General features: G+C 42.3%; 1 protein-coding gene across 1 annotated transcript in view; it reads left to right on the top strand.

Moving 5' to 3' along the window:
- The window catches only part of parp6a (poly (ADP-ribose) polymerase family, member 6a), a 68,428-nt gene that overhangs the window by 10,943 nt on the left and 37,427 nt on the right, over nt 1-20,058 (top strand). Inside the window, exons 3-8 of the mRNA XM_060922844.1 lie at nt 5,131-5,225; nt 7,603-7,663; nt 7,766-7,856; nt 10,553-10,619; nt 16,934-17,083; nt 19,492-19,642. Coding sequence (XP_060778827.1) covers nt 5,131-5,225; nt 7,603-7,663; nt 7,766-7,856; nt 10,553-10,619; nt 16,934-17,083; nt 19,492-19,642 — 615 coding nt within the window. The remainder of the gene's footprint in view (nt 1-5,130; nt 5,226-7,602; nt 7,664-7,765; nt 7,857-10,552; nt 10,620-16,933; nt 17,084-19,491; nt 19,643-20,058) is intronic.

The raw sequence follows: 20,058 nt of genomic DNA, 5'->3' as shown, positions 1-20,058 counted from the left end.
CCATTGTGCTACTGGGGGACTTCAATGCTCACGTGGGCGATGACAGTGACACCTGGAGGGGCGTGGTTGGGAGGAACGGCCTCCCCGATCTGAACCCGAGTGGTGTTTTGTTATTGGACTTCTGTGCTAGTCACAGTTTGTCCATAACGAACACCATGTTCGAGCATAGGGGTGTCCATAAGTGCACGTGGCACCAGGACACCTTAGGTCGGAGGTCGATGATCGACTTTGTAGTCGTGTCATCTGATCTCCGACCCTATGTCTTGGACACTCGGGTGAAGAGAGGGGCTGAGTTGTCAACTGATCACCACCTGGTGGTGAGTTGGATCCGCTGGCGGAGGAGGAAGCTGGACAGACCTGGCAGGCCCAAACGTATGGTGAGGGTCTGCTGGGAACGTCTGGCCGAGCACTTTGTTGGGGAGGTCTTTAACTCCCACCTCCGGGAGAGCTTTTCCCAGCTTCCGAGGGAGGCGGGGGACATTGAGTCTGAGTGGACCATGTTCTCTACCTCCATTGTGGACGCAGCTGTTCGGAGCTGTGGCCGCAAGGTCTCCGGTGCCTGTCGTGGCGGCAATCCCTGAACCCGGTGGTGGACACCGGAAGTAAGGGATGCCGTCAAGCTGAAGAAGGAGTCCTATCGGGCCATGTTGACCTCCGGGACTCCTGAGGCAGCCGACGGGTATCGGCAGGCCAGGCGTGCTGCAGCTCGGGCAGTTGCGGAGGCAAAAACTCGGAACTGGGAGGAGTTCGGGGAGGCCATGGAGAAGGACTATCGGTCGGCCTCGAAGAAATTCTGGCAAACCGTCCGGCGCCTCAGGAGGGGGAAGCAGTACTCTGCCAACACTGTTTACAGTGCGGGTGGGGAGCTGTTGACCTCGACTGGGGACATTGTCGGGCGGTGGAAGGAATACTTTGAGGATCTCCTCAATCCCACCGTCATGTCTTCCACTGAGGAGACTGAGGCTGATGACTCAGAGGTGGACTCGTCCATTACCCAAGCCGAAGTCACTGAGGTGGTTTGCAAGCTCCTCGGTGGCAAGGCACCGGGGGTGGATGAGATCCGCCCTGAGTATCTCAAGTCTCTGGATGTTGTGGGGCTGTCTTGGTTGACACGCCTCTGCAACATCGCGTGGCGGTCGGGGACAGTGCCTCTGGAGTGGCAGACTGGGGTGGTGGTCCCTCTTTTTAAGAAAGGGGACCGGAGAGTGTGCTCCAATTATAGGGGAATCACACTTCTCAGCCTCCCAGGGAAAGTTTACTCCAGGGTACTGGAGAGGAGAATTCGACCAATAGTCGAACCTCGGATCCAGGAGGAACAATGCGGTTTTCGTCCTGGTCGCGGAACACTGGACCAGCTCTATACCCTTCATAGGGTGCTCGAGGGTTCATGGGAGTTTGCCCAACCAGTCCACATGTGCTTTGTGGATCTGGAGAAGGCATTCGACCGTGTCCCCCGTGGTATTCTGTGGGGGGTGCTTCGGGAGTATGGGGTTCGGGGCTCTTTGCTAAGGGCTGTCCGGTCCCTGTACGAACGGAGCAGGAGTCTGGTTCGCATTGCCGGCAGTAAGTCAGACCTGTTCCCAGTGCATGTTGGACTCCGTCAGGGCTGCCCTTTGTCACCGGTTCTGTTCATAATTTTTATGGACAGAATTTCTAGGCGCAGCCAGGGGCCGGAAGGAATCCTGTTTGGGAACCACAGGATTTCATCTCTGCTTTTTGCGGATGATGTTGTCCTGTTGGCTTCTTCAAACCAGGACCTTCAGCATGCACTGGGGCGGTTTGCAGTCGAGTGTGAAGCGGCTGGGATGAGAATCAGCACCTCCAAGTCCGAGGCCATGGTTCTCGACCGGAAAAGGGTGGCTTGCCCTCTCCAGGTTGGTGGAGAAGTCCTGCCTCAAGTGGAGGAGTTTAAGTATCTCGGGATCTTGTTCACGAGTGAGGGAAGGATGGAGCGTGAGATCGACAGGCGGATCGGTGCAGCCTCCGCAGTGATGCGGTCGCTTTACCGGTCCGTCGTGGTGAAGAAGGAGCTGAGCCAAAAGGCGAAGCTCTCAATTTACCGGTCGATCTACGTTCCGACTCTCACCTATGGTCATGAGCTTTGGGTAATGACAGAAAGAACAAGATCGCGGATACAAGCGGCTGAAATGAGTTTCCTTCGCAGGGTGGCTGGGCGCTCCCTTAGAGATAGGGTGAGAAGCACAGTCACTCGGGAGGAGCTCGGAGTAGAGCCGCTGCTCCTCCACATCGAGAGGAACCAGCTGAGGTGGCTCGGGCATCTTTTTCGGATGCCTCCTGGACGCCTCCCTGGGGAGGTGTTCCAGGCATGTCCCCCCGGGAGGAGGCCCCGGGGAAGACCCAGGACACGCTGGAGGGACTATGTCTCTCGGCTGGCCTGGGAACGCCTCGGTGTTCTTCCCGAGGAGCTGGCCGAGGTGTCTGGGGAAAGGGAAGTTTGGGCTTCCATGCTTAGACTGCTGCCTCCGCGACCCGGTCCTGGATAAGCGGAAGAAGACGAGACGAGACGTCCTGAGAAAAACAAAAAACAGTGATTGTTCTGTTTTAGCAACTGCCATCAGATGACAGATGGGTCTTTCTCTTGACTTTAGATTAGTTTCAAGTACAAATTAAAGAAATTGGCATCAAAAGCCTCAGCTGTAATACTTAAATTTAAGTTGAAAGTTTTGTTTTAGTGACAGAGATCAAATTATATGACTGACAAACAGCCAGTGGAGCTCTATGACTATTGACTATTATTCTATCCACATTGACTGGATATGAGCAATCGCATGCTCTGATTGGCTACTCTACTACTAGGATATCAGCTTATGTACCATGAGTAGAGAAAAACAAAATGGCGGAACATGTTACTGAACCAACTGAGGATGAAATAAAAACTCTACTCGAAAACAAAACCCCCCAAAATATTATAAAGTATTTAAAAGAAACAGAAATACCTAAAAGAATATAGTTTTCCCCCAGTATCTCCGGTTTGTTTACATTCTAAGCAGAAATGATTTTGTCAGGCGTTTTGTATAAAGTTTTTATTGATTGAATTTGCAAAAAATAAAAATGCTCGGTTTCTCAAAATCCAGTGAATGTGGGCAGAATAAAACAGTTATTCCACTCAATCTCATCATACAACCCCGATTCCAAAAAAGTTGGGACAAAGTACAAATTGTAAATAAAAATGGAATGCAATAATTTACAAATCTCAAAAACTGATATTGTATTCACAATAGAACATAAACAACATATCAAATGTCGAAAGTGAGACATTTTGAAATTTCTTGCCAAATATTGGCTCATTTAAAATTTCATGACAGCAACACATCTCAAAAAAGTTGGGACAGGGGCAATAAGAGGCTGGAAAAGTTAAAGGTACGAAAAAGGAACAGCTGGAGGACCAAATTGCAACTCATTAGGTCAATTGGCAATAGGTCATTAACATGACTGGGTATAAAAAGAGCATCTTGGAGTGGCAGCGGCTCTCAGAAGTAAAGATGGGAAGAGGATCACCAATCCCCCTAATTCTGCGCCGACAAATAGTGGAGCAATATCAGAAAGGAGTTCGACAGTGTAAAATTGCAAAGAGTTTGAAAATATCATCATCTACAGTGCATAATATCATCAAAAGATTCAGAGAATCTGGAAGAATCTCTGTGCGTAAGGGTCAAGGCCGGAAAACCATACTGGGTGCCCATGATCTTCGGGCCCTTAGACAGCACTGCATCACATACAGGCATGCTTCTGTATTGGAAATCACAAAATGGGCTCAGGAATATTTCCAGAGAACATTATCTGTGAACACAATTCACCGTGCCGTCCGCCGTCGCCAGCTAAAACACTATAGTTCAAAGAAGAAGCCGTATCTAAACATGATCCAGAAGCGCAGACGTCTTCTCTGGGCCAAGGCTCATTTAAAATTGACTGTGGTAAAGTGGAAAACTGTTCTGTGGTCAGACAAATCAAAATGTGAAGTTCTTTATGGAAATCAGGGACGCCGTGTCATTCGGACTAAAGAGGAGAAGGACGACCCAAGTTGTTATCAGCGCTCAGTTCAGAAGCCTGCATCTCTGATGGTATGGGGTTGCATTAGTGCGTGTGGCATGGGCAGCTTACACATCTGGAAAGACACCAAGGCAAGGCAAGGCAAGTTTATTTATATAGCACATTTCATACACAATGGCAGTTCAATGTGCTTTACAGAAGTAAAAACAAAAACAGTAAACAATAAAGAAAAAAAATTACATAAAATAATTTTATTTTTATTCTAAAACAATTAATTAAAAGAATTAAAAGAAAATAATAAGAATTAAACAATAGTAGAAATAAAATAATAAAATGCCAAAAAGAAAAAGGAGAAAAAGAAAAAGAAACCAGCGGAATAAAATAGAATAAAGTTAAAGTAAAGTTAAAACATGCAGAGAAAGTAAAGATTATAAAAAATGTAAAAATATTAATTATTTAACAGAAAGCATCTGAAAACAGCTTGGTCTTTAACCTAGATTTGAAGCTGCCAACAGCAGGAGCATTTTTAATGTCCTCTGGCAGTTGGTTCCATAGCTGTACTGCATAGTAGCTAAAAGCTGCTTCACCACACTTTGTTTTAACAACTGGTTTTAATAGTAAATTTTTCTGTTGCGATTTTCACCATCAATGCTGAAAGGTATATCCAGGTTCTAGAGCAACATATGCTCCCATCCAGACGACGTCTCTTTCAGGGAAGACCTTGCATTTTCCAACATGACAATGCCAAACCACATACTGCATCAATTACAGCATCATGGCTATGTAGAAGAAGAAATTTGAAGTCAATTGGTGCAACCGTCTAGACGCTAGATTGCTAACAGACAGACATACAAACAAACAAACCGCACAGATTGGTCGTGGTTGAGGTAATTATGAGTGTAGATTTTCCATACATGTCTAAAAATGCATAATGGGCAATATCAGTACAGTACAAGGACTGCAGCATGCATTATTTAAACAACCTGCAACTTAATAATATTCAGGGAACTCAGAGCTTTTAGTGTATTACAGCACTTGGTGATACCTGGAATAGAGAGTTGTGAGGCACAATAACCTTCTCACAGTGTTATAATGAATATATTTGTTCTCATCACCCAGGGGAGCTGTGCAGCTGATCTGTACCGCCATCCCCAACTGGATGCTGACATTGAGGCTGTGAAGGACATTTACACGGACAGTGCCATATCAGTCAGGTATTGTAAGAAAAATGATATATATCGTGGTGGTTATTATTTCATCAAATTTAATCAAATTTAATAATTTATAGCTAACTATATTGAATTGCCAGGTTATTGGTTACTAATTTTTAAGTAAGCTAGCAATTTGTTATATATAAACTGTAATATACTGTATATAGCCATAAATTTAAAAACACAGACAGGTGACGTGAATAACATTGATTATCTCATTACGATGGCACCTGTCAAGGGGTGGGATATATTAGGTAGCAAGAGAACAGTCAGTTCTTGAAGTTGATTTGTTGGAAGCAGGAAAAATGGGCAGTCGTAAGGATCTGAGCGACTTTGACGAGGGCCAAATTGTGATGGCTAGGTGACTGGCTTTGAGCATCTCCAAAATGGCAGGTCTTGTGGGGTGTTAAAAGTAGTCCAAGGAAGGACAACTGGTGAACCGGTGACAGGGTCATGGGTGTCATAGACTCACTGATTCACATGGGGTATGAAAGCTAACCCATATGGTCCAATCCCATAGAAGAGCTTGTCATTGTCATCACTGCCAAACCTGATCCAGGCTTGAGGCGAACCATGTTTGGGCGGCATGGTGGTGTAGTGGTTAGCACTATCGCCTCACAGGAAGAAGGTTCTGGGTTCGAGCCCGAGCCCAGCGGCCAACGGGGCCTTTCTGTGTGAAGTTTGCATGTGGGTTTCCTGGTTTCCCCTACAGTCCAAAGACATGTGGTTAGGTTAACATGGGGCAGCCATGGCCTGCAGTTGGGCTGAAATGCCCTTGAGCAAGGCACCTAACCCCCAACTGCTCCCTGGGCACTGTAGCATAGCTGCCCCCTGCTCTGTGTATGTGTGCATTCACTGCTTCAGACGGGTTAAATTTCACTCTGTGCTTAAGTCTATGCTTGAGTGTACATGTGATAAATAAAGGCTTCTTGGCTTGGCCAGAATTGCAGCAGTAGGGTGCCCAGTTCCTTTCTGCACACTCACACATCTATGGGCAATTTAGTGGAGCCAGTTAACCTCACTACATGTCTTTGAACTGTGGGGGAAACCGGAGCACCCAGAGGAAACTCACACAGACATGGGGAGAACATGCAAACTCCACACAGAAAGGCCCCCGTCGGCCACTGGGCTCAAACCGAGAGCCTTCTTGCTTTGACACGACAATGCTAACCATTGCACCATTGTGCTGCCCCCACAGAGGAGCTATTGTAGCACAAACTACAGTAACGCTGTATACCCTTCTGTTTTAGCCAGCATTAACTTTTTTCAGCAGTTTCTGCTACAGTAGCTCTTCTGTGGGATCGGATCATATGGGCTAGCCTTTGTGCCCCATGCGAATCAATGAGCCTTCGACACCCATGACCCTGTCGCCGGCTCACCGGTTGTCCTTTGGATCCTTGGACCACTTTTGGTAGGTACTAACCTCTGCATACTGGAAGCACTCCACAAGATGTGCCATTTTTGGAGATGGTCAGACCCAGTCATCCAGCCATCACAATTTGACCCTTGCCAAAGTTGCTCAGATCCTTACACTTGCCCATTTTTCCTGCTTCCAACACATCAACTTCAAGAACTGACTGTTCTCTTGCTGCCTAATATATCCCACCCCTTGACAGGTGTCACTGTAATGAGATAATCAATGTTATGCACGGTGGTGTAGTGGTTAGCGTTGTCGCCTCACAGCAAGAAGGTCCGGGTTCAAGCCCCGTGGCCGGCGAGGGCCTTTCTGTGTGGAGTTTGCATGTTCTCCCCGTGTCCACGTGGGTTTCCTCCGGGTGCTCCGGTTTCCCCCACAGTCCAAAGACATGCAGGTTAGGTTAACTGGTGACTCTAAATTGACCGTAGGTGTGAGTGTGAATGGTTGTCTGTGTCTATGTGTCAGCCCTGTGATGACCTGGTGACTTGTCCAGGGTGTACACCGCCTTTCGCCCGTAGTCAGCTGGGATAGGCTCCAGCTTGCCTGCGACCCTGTAGAAGGATAAAGCGGCTAGAGATAATGAGATTATATATATATATATATATATATATATATATATATATATATATATATATATATATATATATACATAAATAACTGGATATATATTAAGAGAAAAGCGTCTTGTTATGGTGAGAAAAGGGTTTCATAATTATAATGAAAACATGTAACAGGAAATAAAAACATCTTATTTTTGAGAGAAAACGTCTTTCTATTACTACAAAGATGGTCATGTTATCACAAAAAAACACCATCTCACTGTCACAAGAAAAGCATTTCATTATGACAAGAAAAGCACTGCATTATTACAAGAAAATGAGTAATAATCCCAAACACTGATTTTACAAACAAAATAACATTTCTTTCTCATAATTCTTTTTTTTTTGTGCCTACATCAAACAGAGAATACGGCACAATTGATGACGTGGATATCGACCTTCATATCAACATCAGCTTCCTGGACGTGCGTAATTTTACTGTGATTCTTGCAGTATTACAACGTGTAAAAGCACTCCTAATGTTTTGTCATGAGTAATTGCTATTCTGTTATATACTTGGCTTGTAGGAGGAAGTTGCGACAGCATGGAAGGTCATTCGAACAGAGCCCATCATTCTCCGCCTCCGCTTCTCCCTCTCGCAGTACTTGGATGGACCTGGTAAGCAGTGAGCGTCTATAAACACTGCTGCTGGTTTATCTTTAGAGCAGTATAAATTTGTCTGTGGGTGAACTGTATAAAATCCTCAATAGGGTTGAGATCTGAGGACCATGCAGGCAAATATCACTGGGTGCTAGTATGGATCACATTCATACACCTCCATAATTCATGGATAAAGATGAAGTAAATAGATTAAGTGCATGTTGTACGATCAAAGTCCACAATGACCAACAGAACTGTAAGTTTTATGTTTCATGGTTTGGATGAAATGACTCGTGAGAAGCAAGTGTTACAAAAAATGAACTTTTTAAAAAATATATTGTTGGACATTTGAGTTGAAACATGTGGTGGTCTGGGAAAACCTGTTGGATGTCATTTTGACTAAACTCTGGCAAACAGCCAAGTAAGACTGAACAAATCTTATTTTTATCGCATTTTCTCCTGATTTTGATCATTTTCCAATTCCCATCCACTCTGCAAAATCACACAACAGCTACCAAGACACATTAAACCACTGCATTTTCTTTTCACACTGCTGTTCATACTGCTTCATAGAGAAGCTGAACAGTCAGCTCAGATAAGAAAATGCTGTCTACCCTCTTCTGCATACATGAGCTCACACACCTGATTGGTTCGTGACAGTTATTGATTGACAGGGGTTATCACCACCATTTCATTTTATAACTAGGCATATCAGGTGAAAATTTAAATTCAGTCCAAATTACTTGAAACTGCCCTCGTTGAATTTAGAACTGAATGCTGAACAACATACTTTTTACAGAATTAAAATATGTTTAGCCGTTCTTGAGATATTACAAATTGAAGATTGAAAAAACGGCTTAATTTTTCGAAAACTGACGTAAATTTTTATGATCACATGGTCCAAAATGGGCCTCATTAACCAATGAGATCAAATGTTTTTTTTTCTTAATAACTTTATTTTTCAAGATATTTACATGGAAATTGGCAGGCACATAGATGGTTGTATACTGAATACAAAGTTTGAAAAATGAGTAAAAACTAATGCAAATTAGTATTTAATTAGTATTAATTATGGTAATTAGGTTAAAAATGTAATTGGTACATGCTCGTCTTCAAAGTTTCACCAAATGTCTTTATTTGTGCAATATAAAGCTGATCTTAACTCTTACTTATGCTTCACAAAGAAGGAGAAATCAATGTTAAATATAAAAACTGGAGCTTGAGATGAATCCATCCCAGTCAGGAATGTCATTCACATCTACCATTCTCTATTACAATAAAAAAAGTGATAAAAGATTATTTCTAATACCCTCTTTGTGCTCTGTAGACCTTTGTATTTCACAAAAGTAGGGCCTACTAGTGTTTATATGCAAGAATATAAATGATAATATTCACAGCTTTCAAGGCGAACCTCGAAAAGACTGTCTGAGCCACATCCAATAAATAATTCCAATTAACTGAATTGAAATTGACACTCGCGTTTCTGACTTCCATTATTTTTAAATCTCATTCTGACCACTAAGATCTCAATATTTTTCATCAAAACAACTACATTTATATTCTAAAATAGTTATTTGTTTACATTAATCAGTTTGATTAGAAAAAATAAGTAGGTAAAGCTATGAAAACTCACTTCAAAGTCTCGTGTGAATCATAACATCAAAACTAGCTGACAGAAAATTTTGCTGAATACTTCATCAGCAACAGTGAGAGCGAGAGAACGTCCCTATAAAAGTTATCTGATTGATATTCACGAGTAATCCAGTCAGAAACCGATCAGGAGAGAGAGAGAGAGAGAGAGCCTGACTGCTTTCCCGTGACTCAAAAAGCACCGGCAGTTTCCCGATGTCACGCGAGCAGAGCGTGAACTCTGTTGTACCAACTTCAACCTGCCATTACTCCCAAAGTACTGAACAGATTTTAACTAGATAAATTTCTTTGGAAAGCAGAAATTATAAGCTTTCTAATGATAGTATTCACAATAGAAAATATTCAAGAGTTAAGCAGTGACAGATTTGGAAACTTAGATGAGTGTCTGCATGCACAATTTTCACAGCACGGCCAGCGAGCGTCTGATATGCCTCCTGTAACCAGCCATCACGAGTTCAGTCCATAATAAAACCTTTCAGTCATCTCATCTCATCTCATCTCTCATTATCTCTAGCTGCTTTATCCTTCTACAGGGTCGCAGGCAAGCTGGAGCCTATTCCAGCTGACTATGGGCGAAAGGCGGGGTACACCCTGGACAAGTCGCCAGGTCATCACAGGGCTGACACATAGACACAGACAACCATTCACACCTACGGTCAATTTAGAGTCACCAGTTAACCTAACCTGCATGTCTTTGGACTGTGGGGGAAACCGGAGCACCCGGAGGAAACCCACGCGGACACGGGGAGAACATGCAAACTCCGCACAGAAAGGCCCTCGCCGGCCACGGGGATCGAACCCAGGACCTTCTTGCTGTGAGGCGACAGCTCTAACCACTACACCACCGTGCCGCCACCTTTCAGTCATGTTCCTGGAAATAATAAGTGTCAATACATTCCTTGTGGCATGATCCATTATTGTGGATCCATGACGGTGTATGACATTGGGATCAACCATTCGTGTGAATGTAGGGTAATAAACTGGCAACTAGATATATGTAGATATGTATATGTAGATTCTTTGTGTTTGCTATGTCATAGTGTTTGTCACTATATCTGTTACAGAACCCTCAGTCGAAGTATTTCAACCATCTAATAAAGATGGATTCAGCCTGGGACTTCAGCTGAAGAAGTAAGACATCTCAGTATTTGACAGCACAGAGTTAAATTACTTGCATCGTTGCACGTTTCTGCTTTGTGACCTTTACAGAATCTGACAGCATGTTTTATGTTGTTTAAATTTGCTGAAAAAACAGGGCTGCATTCCTTAACTCTTCAGTTTTCAGGATCTGTCAGGGAGTTCAGTTTACATTCCTCCCTGCGTATTCTACCTACCTACCTACCTGTACATTTCACAATAGTTACTCCATAAATAAGGAAAAAAACAATGGTGCATGCTGGTATGGGAAAATAATCAACAACGAAGTGGCCTGATGCAAAGTAAAGTTCCTCTAACCACCCCAAAGTTGATTATTTTCTTATAACACATTTGTCATGTGGGGACCGGGGGGATATGTCATCTCCTGATGACTCTTGTTTATTGCTGTAGTGGAATGTTTGTGAAAGAAATGGTGGAAAATTTAAAGTTATAGCTTTACTTCTAAAAGCACTGAAACTGGAGACTCCCTTTGAAAACTGCAAACAACTTACAGAATGTACTCGCAGAAAATGTAATCATATCAAGGCTAACTTTTGCCAAGAAAGTAAGTAAAGTACAACCCCGATTCCAAAAAAGTTGGGACAAAGTACAAATTGTAAATAAAAACAGAATGCAATGATGTGGACGTTTCAAAATTCCATATTTTATTCAGAATAGAACATAGATGGCATAACAAATGTTTAAACTGAGAAAATGTATCATTTAAAGAGAAAAATTAGGTGATTTTAAATTTCATGACAACAACGCATCTCAAAAAAGTTGGGACAAGGCCATGTTTACCACTGTGAGACATCCCCTTTTCTCTTTACAACAGTCTGTAAACATCTGGGGACTGAGGAGACAAGTTGCTCAAGTTTAGGGATAGGAATGTTAACCCATTCTTGTCTAATGTAGGATTCTAGTTGCTCAACAGTCTTAGGCCTTTTTTGTCGTATCTTCCATTTTATGGTGCACCAAATGTTTTCTATGGGTGAAAAATCTGGACTGCAGGCTGGCCAGTTCAGTACCCGGACCCTTCTTCTACGCAGCCATGATGCTGTAATTGATGCAGTATGTGGTTTGGCATTGTCATGTTGGAAAATGCAAGGTCTTCCCTGAAAGAGACGTTGTCTGGATGGGAGCATATGTTGCTCTAGAACCTGGATATACTTTTCAGCATTGATGGTGTCTTTCCAGATGTGTAAGCTGCCCATGCCACATGCACTAATGCAACCCCATACCATCAGAGATGCAGGCTTCTGAACTGAGCACTGATAACAACTTGGGTCATCCTTCTCCTCTTTAGTCCGAATGACACGGCGTCCCTGATTTCCATAAAGAACTTCAAATTTTGATTCGTCTAACCACAGAACAGTTTTCCACTTTGCCACAGTCCATTTTAAATGAGCCTTGGCCCAGAGAAGATGTCTGCGCTTCTGGATCATGTTTAGATACGGCTTCTTCTTTGAACTATAGAGTTTTAGCTGGCAACGGCAGATGGCACGGTGAATTGTGTTCACAGATAATGTTCTCTGGAAATATTCCTGAGCCCATTTTGTGATTTCCAATACTGAAGCATGCCTGTATGTGATGCAGTGCCGTCTAAGGGCCCAAAGATCACAGGCACCCAGTATGGTTTTCCAGCCTTGACCCTTACGTACAGAGATTCTTCCAGATTCTCTGAATCTTTTGATGATATTATGCACTGTAGATGATGATATGTTCAAACTCTTTGCAATTTTACACTGTTGAACTCCTTTCTGATATTGCTCCACTATTTGTCGGCACAGAATTAGGGGGATTGGTGATCCTCTTCCCATCTTTACTTCTGAGAGCCGCTGCCACTCCAAGATGCTCTTTTTATACCAGTCATGTTAATGACCTGCCCTGTGATGACCTGGCGACTTGTCCAGGGTGTACCTCGCCTTTCGCCCGTAGTCAGCTGGGATAGGCTCCAGCTTGCCTGCGACCCTGTAGAACAGGAGAAAGCGGCTAGAGATAATGAGATGAGATGTTAATGACCTATTGCCAATTGACCTAATGAGTTGCAATTTGGTCCTCCAGCTGTTCCTTTTTTGTACCTTTAACTTTTCCAGCCTCTTATTGCCCCTGTCCCAACTTTTTTGAGATGTGTTGCTGTCATGAAATTTCAAATGAGCCAATATTTGGCATGAAATTTCAAAATGTCTCACTTTCAACTTTTGATATGTTGTCTATGTTCTGTTGTGAATACAATATCAGTTTTTGAGATTTGTAAATTATTGCATTCCATTTTATTTACAATTTGTACTTTGTCCCAACTTTTTTGGAATTGGGGTTGTAAGTAAGTAAATTTAATTTATAAAGCACATTTAAAATAGTTTTCACTGACCAAAGTGCTATACATACCATAGGGTAGCTAAGACATCAGAGGTAAAATGCACAAACATAAACACAACACAAAAGAAAAGATGCATTAATAGCTGCAACAAAAGTACACATTACAAACACAGAGATTGACAGATAGACAAAGAGGCCAGAATTACACAAACAAATTAACAACAACATTGAATAACACCCACTACAAAAAGAATTAGGGAATGGGCCGCTAAGAGGTTGCAAAAGCCAGTGAGTAGAGGTGAGTTTTGAGCCTGGATTTAAAAGAGGAGATAGAGGGGGCGAATCTAACATCTGGGGGCAAACAGTTCCACAGACTTGGAGCCGCTACTGCAAATGCCCTATCACCTTTTTGTTTGAGGTGAGTCCGGGCCACATGGAGGAGACCTTTATCAGCAGATCTGAGGGACCTACGGTAGGTGCAGGGGGTGATTTCAGAAGATCTGAGATGTAAGTGGGGGCTTGACCATGCAGCGACTATTAGTAGGACTTTAAATTGGATCCTAAAACTAATGGGGAGCCAGTGTAAAGAAGCCAGGACAGGGGTAATGTGCTCTCTCTTCTTGGTACCTGTCAGCAGTCTAGCAGCTGCATTTTGCACCAACTGTAAATGCATTAATTGAGACTGGGGGAGACCAAGATAGAGGGAATTGCAGTAATCTAGCCGGGATGTAATGAAGGCATGGATGAATTTTTCTAGGTCTTCAAAGGATAAAGAAGGTTTGAGACGGGAGATCATTCTCAGCTGGAAGAAGCTATTCTTAATAACAGTACTAATCTGATTTTTAAAGCAGAGTTCTGAATTAAGAGTGACACCTAGGTTTTTAGCATATGACTTGACATATGGAGGGAGATGAGCAAGCTTGTCAGCCGCTGAGGATCTAGATTTGGGAGGATCAAAAATGATAACCTCAGTTTTGTCGTTATTTAGCTGGAGGAAGTTATTGGTCATCCAGCACTTAATGTCCTCAAGACAATCCAATAATGGCTGTATGGAATCCCTAGATTTAAAGGGGAGGTACAGTTGTGTATCGTCTGCATAGAAGTGAAAGGAGATATCATACTTTCTAATAATGTTACCTAGGGGGAGCAAATACAAACAGAAGAGTACTGGACCCAAAATAGAGCCCTGTGGGACCCCATAAGAGATTGAGGCTGAGGAAGAGGAGAAATGACTGAGAGATACAGAGAAGGTTCTGTGTTTTAAATAGGATCTGAACCAATGCAGTGCTGTCCCATTAATGCCTACCCACTCCTCAAGACGAGAGAGGAGGATGTCATGGTCCACAGTGTCAAAGGCCGCACTAAGGTCCAATAAGGACCAAGGACCAAGATTGCATTCTTGCCTGAGTCTAGAGTGAGCAGTAGATCATTAGTCACTTTGAGCAGAGCTGTTTCAGTACTGTGGAGTGCTCTAAAACCTGACTGGAATGGCTCTAGAATGTTGTGCTCAGACAGGAAGGGAAGCAGCTGGGACAACATGACTTTCTCCAGCACCTTGGAAATGAAAGGGAGCTTAGAGATAGGACGGTAATTACTCAAGTATTTACCATCCAGGTTATGCTTTTTAAGCAGGGGTTGGATAACCGCATGCTTAAAACATGCAGGAACAACACCAGATGACAAACACGAATTAATAATTACCTGTATGGAAGGAGCAAGTACATCAAAAGCTTCTTTAATAATATGAGAGGGGACAGCATCACCAGGAGAGGAGGTTGGTTTCATGCGTAGGACTAGGTCCTTTAAATCTGCAAGGGGAATATTATGCAAAGGGGAGTCCCATATACGATTCGTACATTGGGGGAGTGCCTGTTAGAGAGCGCACTTGTCCTGGGCCATCGGCATAGTGAGGTAGGGTGGCCAGTTCCTTTCCTCACCGCCTTTAACTTCCCCAGTGTTTCCACCAGGTCCCCATTCACTGCTGGGTGGACAGGGAGCGAGCCCCAGATCCCCGTCGAGCCGAGGCTCGAACCAGGGACCATTCGCTTAGCGGTCAAGCGCTCTAACCACTTGGCTACCTGCGCGCCGGAATATTATGAAATTGACTGAAACTAGGTATAGGGCCAGGGGAGACATAAAGGGGGGTTGGCGGTGGGAGGGGAAACTGAGCTCTGATATTCTCAATCTTGTCAATGAAAAATTCCAAGAATTTCTCACAAGCATCAGTATTGGTGATAGGAGCTGGTGAGAGTGCTGGGTTTATGATTGAGTTTATAGTGTTAAACAGAATTTTAGGTCTGTTGGAGTGCTGATTAATAATATCAGAGAAATATTTAGCTCTGGCAGCTGCCTGAAAGGATTTTAGTGAAGATTTAGAGATTTCGAACGAGATAGTGAGACCATCTTTCCTCCATTTTCTTTCAGCTTTCCGGCAGGCCTGCCTAAGAGAGCGGGTAGCTTCATCTAGTCTGACCTGAGATTTGAAATGTGGTTGTCTGTAACTGAGAGGAGCCACTAAATCGAGAATAGATGTGCAGGAGGAATGGAATAAAGCAATCAGTTCATCTGGGCAAGATGAGGCAGATGCAGCTGTAGACAAAATAGTAGCAACAGCCTTACTGAGAAAACAGTCTGAGAACTGAGCTGTAGTGAGTGAGTTTATGCATCTAGAGTAGTGACCAAGAGCTCCGACGGTCTGCACAGGATTGGGAAGAATTGTGTTGAATAGGATAGGTGTGTGGTCAGAGAAAGTAGCCTCCTCAATAATAATGTTATCTACAGTGAAACCATATGACAAAATGAGGTCATGGGTGTGACCCAGTGTATGGGTGGGTTGATCTATGTGTTGAGTGAAGCCAAAAGAGTCCAATACACCAGAACACTGATATTGATGAAATATACTGTATATATTTAATTATTCTATCCACATTCACTGGATATGAGCAGTTGTGTGCTCTGATTGGCTACTCTACTACTAGGCTATCAGCTCATATACCGTGAGTAGAGAAAAACAAAATGGCGGAGCATGTTGCTGAACCGACCGAGGACGAAATAAAGACTACTCAAAAACGAAACCCGAAAAAAATACAAAAAAAGCAACAAAATATGGAATAATTTGATTGAAGGAATGCATTTTTTAATTTTTTTTAAGAATTATTATTATAGCATTTTTCACAAATCGCTCCTGTCATTTCGCCGGTTTGTTTACGTTCTTCATTTTTAAGCATTAAAATTTTTTTAGGTTCAAAAGCTCAAAAAAGTTTGAAAATTACATAACTGAAATGTCCAAGGAAGAAATAAATAAATGTCTAAAGCTATTCTATACCTCGGCATGACCGCAAGATGGCACTTTCTACAAAAAAAAACAACAACCCAACACTAAAGTCAATTCATGCAGCCATCAATCGGTTTTTAAGAAGTCCGCCTAAGCGGAAATGATTTTCTCGGACGTTTTGTAGAAAGATTTTCTTTATAGAATTGGCAAAAAATAAAAATAAAAATGCTTTGTTTCTCAAAATCCAGTAAATGTGGATAGAATAAAACAATTATTCCACTCAGTCTTGTCGTACATGGCTTATAGGTATCAGCTCATGTACAACTCGATTTCGTGGAATAATTGCTAATTAATTATGAAAGCGAAAATTGTGATGTTATGTTACACTTTGGAAAACTAGAAGGAAGTAAAGTCCACCAAGCTACATATATGAATATCCTGGATCCACATACATATCCAGATTTGCATCAAAATATAGTCAATTGTTCCTTGGCCCATGGCTCACCTTTCTTCCAAATTGCATCAAAATCCTTTCACTACTTTTTGAGTTACATTGGGAACAGACCAACAAACAAACAAATGGAGGCAAAAACATAACCTCCTCCAACAAAGTTGCTGGTGGTAAGAACTCAAGTAGCCTATTGTATCCATTTTTATTTCAAGCACTCCATTTTGATTAGAACAGAACCTAAATTAAGTGTGTATTTTACTTCAGGATCTTGAGCACCTTCATCTCTCAGCAATGGAAACACCTGAGTAATGAGTTCCTGAAAGTTCAGCAGGAGAAGAGGCACAGCTGGTTCAAAGCTGGAGGGACTATAAAGAAGTTCCGTGCAGGCCTCAGCATCTTCTCCCCCATCCCTAAGTATCACAACTGTTTAGACTTCTTATTTGTTTTTTTTGGTCTCCATTCATGTAAATGCTACATTTGGCATGAATTCATCCTGAATGTAAAAAGGTGTGCATGTACTGTACAACCCCAATTCCAAAAAAACCCCCCAAAACAACAACAACAAAAAACTTGGGACGCTGTGTAAACTGTAAATAAAAACAGAATGCGATAATTTGCAAATCATGGAAGCCCTATATTTTATTGAAAATAGTACAAAGACAACATATCAAATGTTGAAACTGAGAAATTTTTTTTTTGAAAAATATATGCTCATTTTGAATTTGATGTCGGCAACACGTTTCAAAAAAGTTGGGACGGGGCATGTTTACCACTGTGTTGCATCACCTCTACTTTTAACAACACTCTGTAAATGTTTGGAAACTGAGGAGACCAACTACTGTAGTTCTGAAAGAGAAATGTTGTCCCATTCTTGCCTGACATACAATTTCAGTTGCTGAACAGTTCAAGGTCTCCTTTGTTGTATTTTGCGCTTCATAATGCACCAAATGTTTTAAATGGGAGACAGGTCTGGACTGCAGGCAGGCCAGTTTAGCACCTGGGCTCTTTTACTACGGAGCCATGCAGTTTTAATATGTGCAGAAAGCGGTTTGGCATTGTCTTGCTGAAAGAAAGAAGGCCTTCCCTGAAAAATATTTTGTCTGGATGGCAGCATATTGCTCTGAAACATGTAAATATAATTCAGCATTAATGAGGCCTTCCCAGATGTACAAGCTACCATATCATGTGCACTAATGCACCTTCATACCATCACAGATGCTGACTTTTGAACTGTGCACTGATAACAAGCTGGATGGTCCCTCTTCTCTTTAGCCTGGAGGATATGATATCCATGAGTTCTAAAAATAATTTCTAATTTTGATTCGTCAGACCTCGGGACAATTTTCCACTTTGCCTCAGTCCATCGTAAAAGAGCCTGGGTCCAGAGAAGGTGGCAGTGTTTCTGGATATTGTTTATATCTGGTTTTAACTTGCATTTGTGGATGCAGTAATGAAGTGTTTTCACAGATGATGGTTTTCTGAAGTGTTCCTGAGCCCATACAGTGATTTCCACCACAGACACGTGTCTACTTTTAATGCAGTGTCTCCTGAGAGCCTGAAGATCACAGGCATCCAATGTCAGTTTTCAGCCTTGTCTCTTGCATACAGAGATTTCTCCAGATTCTCTGAACCTTTTAATGATATGTACCATAGATGATATGAGCCCCAAATTCTTTGCAATTTTACATTGAGGAATGTTATTCTTAAATTGTTGCACTGATTGCCCACACAGTCTTACAGAGAACGGTGAACCCCTCCCCATCTTTACTTTTGAGAGACTCCGCCTCTCCGGGATGCTCTTTTTATACCCAATCATGTTACTGACCTGTTACCAATTAACCAAATTATTTTTTTTTAGCATTACACAACTTTCAGTCTTTTGTTGCCTCTGTGCCAACTTTTCTGACGTGTTGCTGATATCAAATTCAAAATGAGCATATATTTTTCAAAAAACAAAGATTTCTCAGTTTCAACATTTGATATGCTGTTTTTGTACTATTTTCAGTGAAATAGAGGGTTTCCATGATTTGCAAATTATTGCATTTTGTTTTTATTTACAGTTTACACAGCATCCCAATTTATTATTTTTTTGAAACGGAGGTTGTATGTTCAGCAGTACAATACAGAAAAGTTGGAATGGTATACCATTGTGACTTACCTACTCTCGTTCCAAAACATTCAGACAATAGATGCCACAGTGCTCTGACTCAGACTGGGCTGGTCAAGCCATGATTGATGACATGGCCAATAATTGCTGCTTTCACTTTTTCACTTGAAACTTGAGCTCTATTTTTTTTCTCTTGCTGCAGCTCCTCCACCACACTTCTTCCTCCACCACAACTCTTCTTCCTCCGGCCCCTCTGCCATGGTCTCTCCTTACAAATACGTGCCTTTTGGCCTCTTTGCTCGCATATAACAACTCAAAAGTTGCATCTTTTATACATGGATAAAAACTGATTGCTGTTTGAATAATTGTAGAAATGACTCTCCTTTTGTTTGACACAATCAATCCAATAGAGTGTTAGTTCTTTGGATGAGGTGTGTTTCTGGGATTTACTCCTTAGACAGCCTTCACATCCTTTAGAATTAGTAATGCTCAAAACAAATGACACATGACACGACAGCCAATTTTTCGGCTGATTCATATTCAGCTCTGCAAGGACACGATTTAAATTATGATGATGAAAACCATCACTGCATTGAAGAATAATGCTATCGATTTTCAAAGTCTCATTTAAACCTGTTCTAAGATGTACGTATATGTAAAAGCGATAACTGATGATTCATCATAGCCATACCCAATGGCTCTGTCTTGGCTCCAGATCTCCCAGTTTCCCGCTGATCCAGGACACAGCGCTGAAGGGTAAACTGAATGTGCCTGAGCTGAGAATGACCCGCCTTATGAACCGCTCCATCTCCTGTACCATGAAGAACCCGAAGGGGGAGCTGTTCAGTTATCCCCCCAACAGCCAGGTCAGATAACAGGCCTTTCCTAATGCACTCACACCTCACACACCACCTTTGATCTACTGTATTATACTGAATTATAACAAATAGGGATGCAAATCCGTCCGTACGAATGTGTACCACCACAGGGAACCCAGATCATAAGTGCAAGGCAACGTATCTCATAATCACTTGACCACCGTACAACAAAATTTGTATCTTTATTTATATAAGATAGACGGGTTTTTATCCAGTGCTTATTTTTAATTTGCTTTTAAAAAATAACGTGGGATTATTTACTAACACATTTTATGGAAAACATTCATGACAATTTCATATAAAAAGACAGAAGATGGATGTAACTGTAGGAAGAGTTTTGCTGAAAACACGCTAGCAAACAGATCCAAAATGTAGACAAAGGCAGAATCGAAAAACAGGCAGTG

This window comes from Neoarius graeffei, chromosome 6, assembly GCF_027579695.1.
Source record: "Neoarius graeffei isolate fNeoGra1 chromosome 6, fNeoGra1.pri, whole genome shotgun sequence".
Classification (NCBI taxonomy): Eukaryota; Metazoa; Chordata; class Actinopteri; order Siluriformes; family Ariidae; genus Neoarius; species Neoarius graeffei.
The sequence above is the reverse complement of the archived record's forward strand: the minus strand, read 5'-3'. Positions and strand labels throughout refer to the sequence as shown.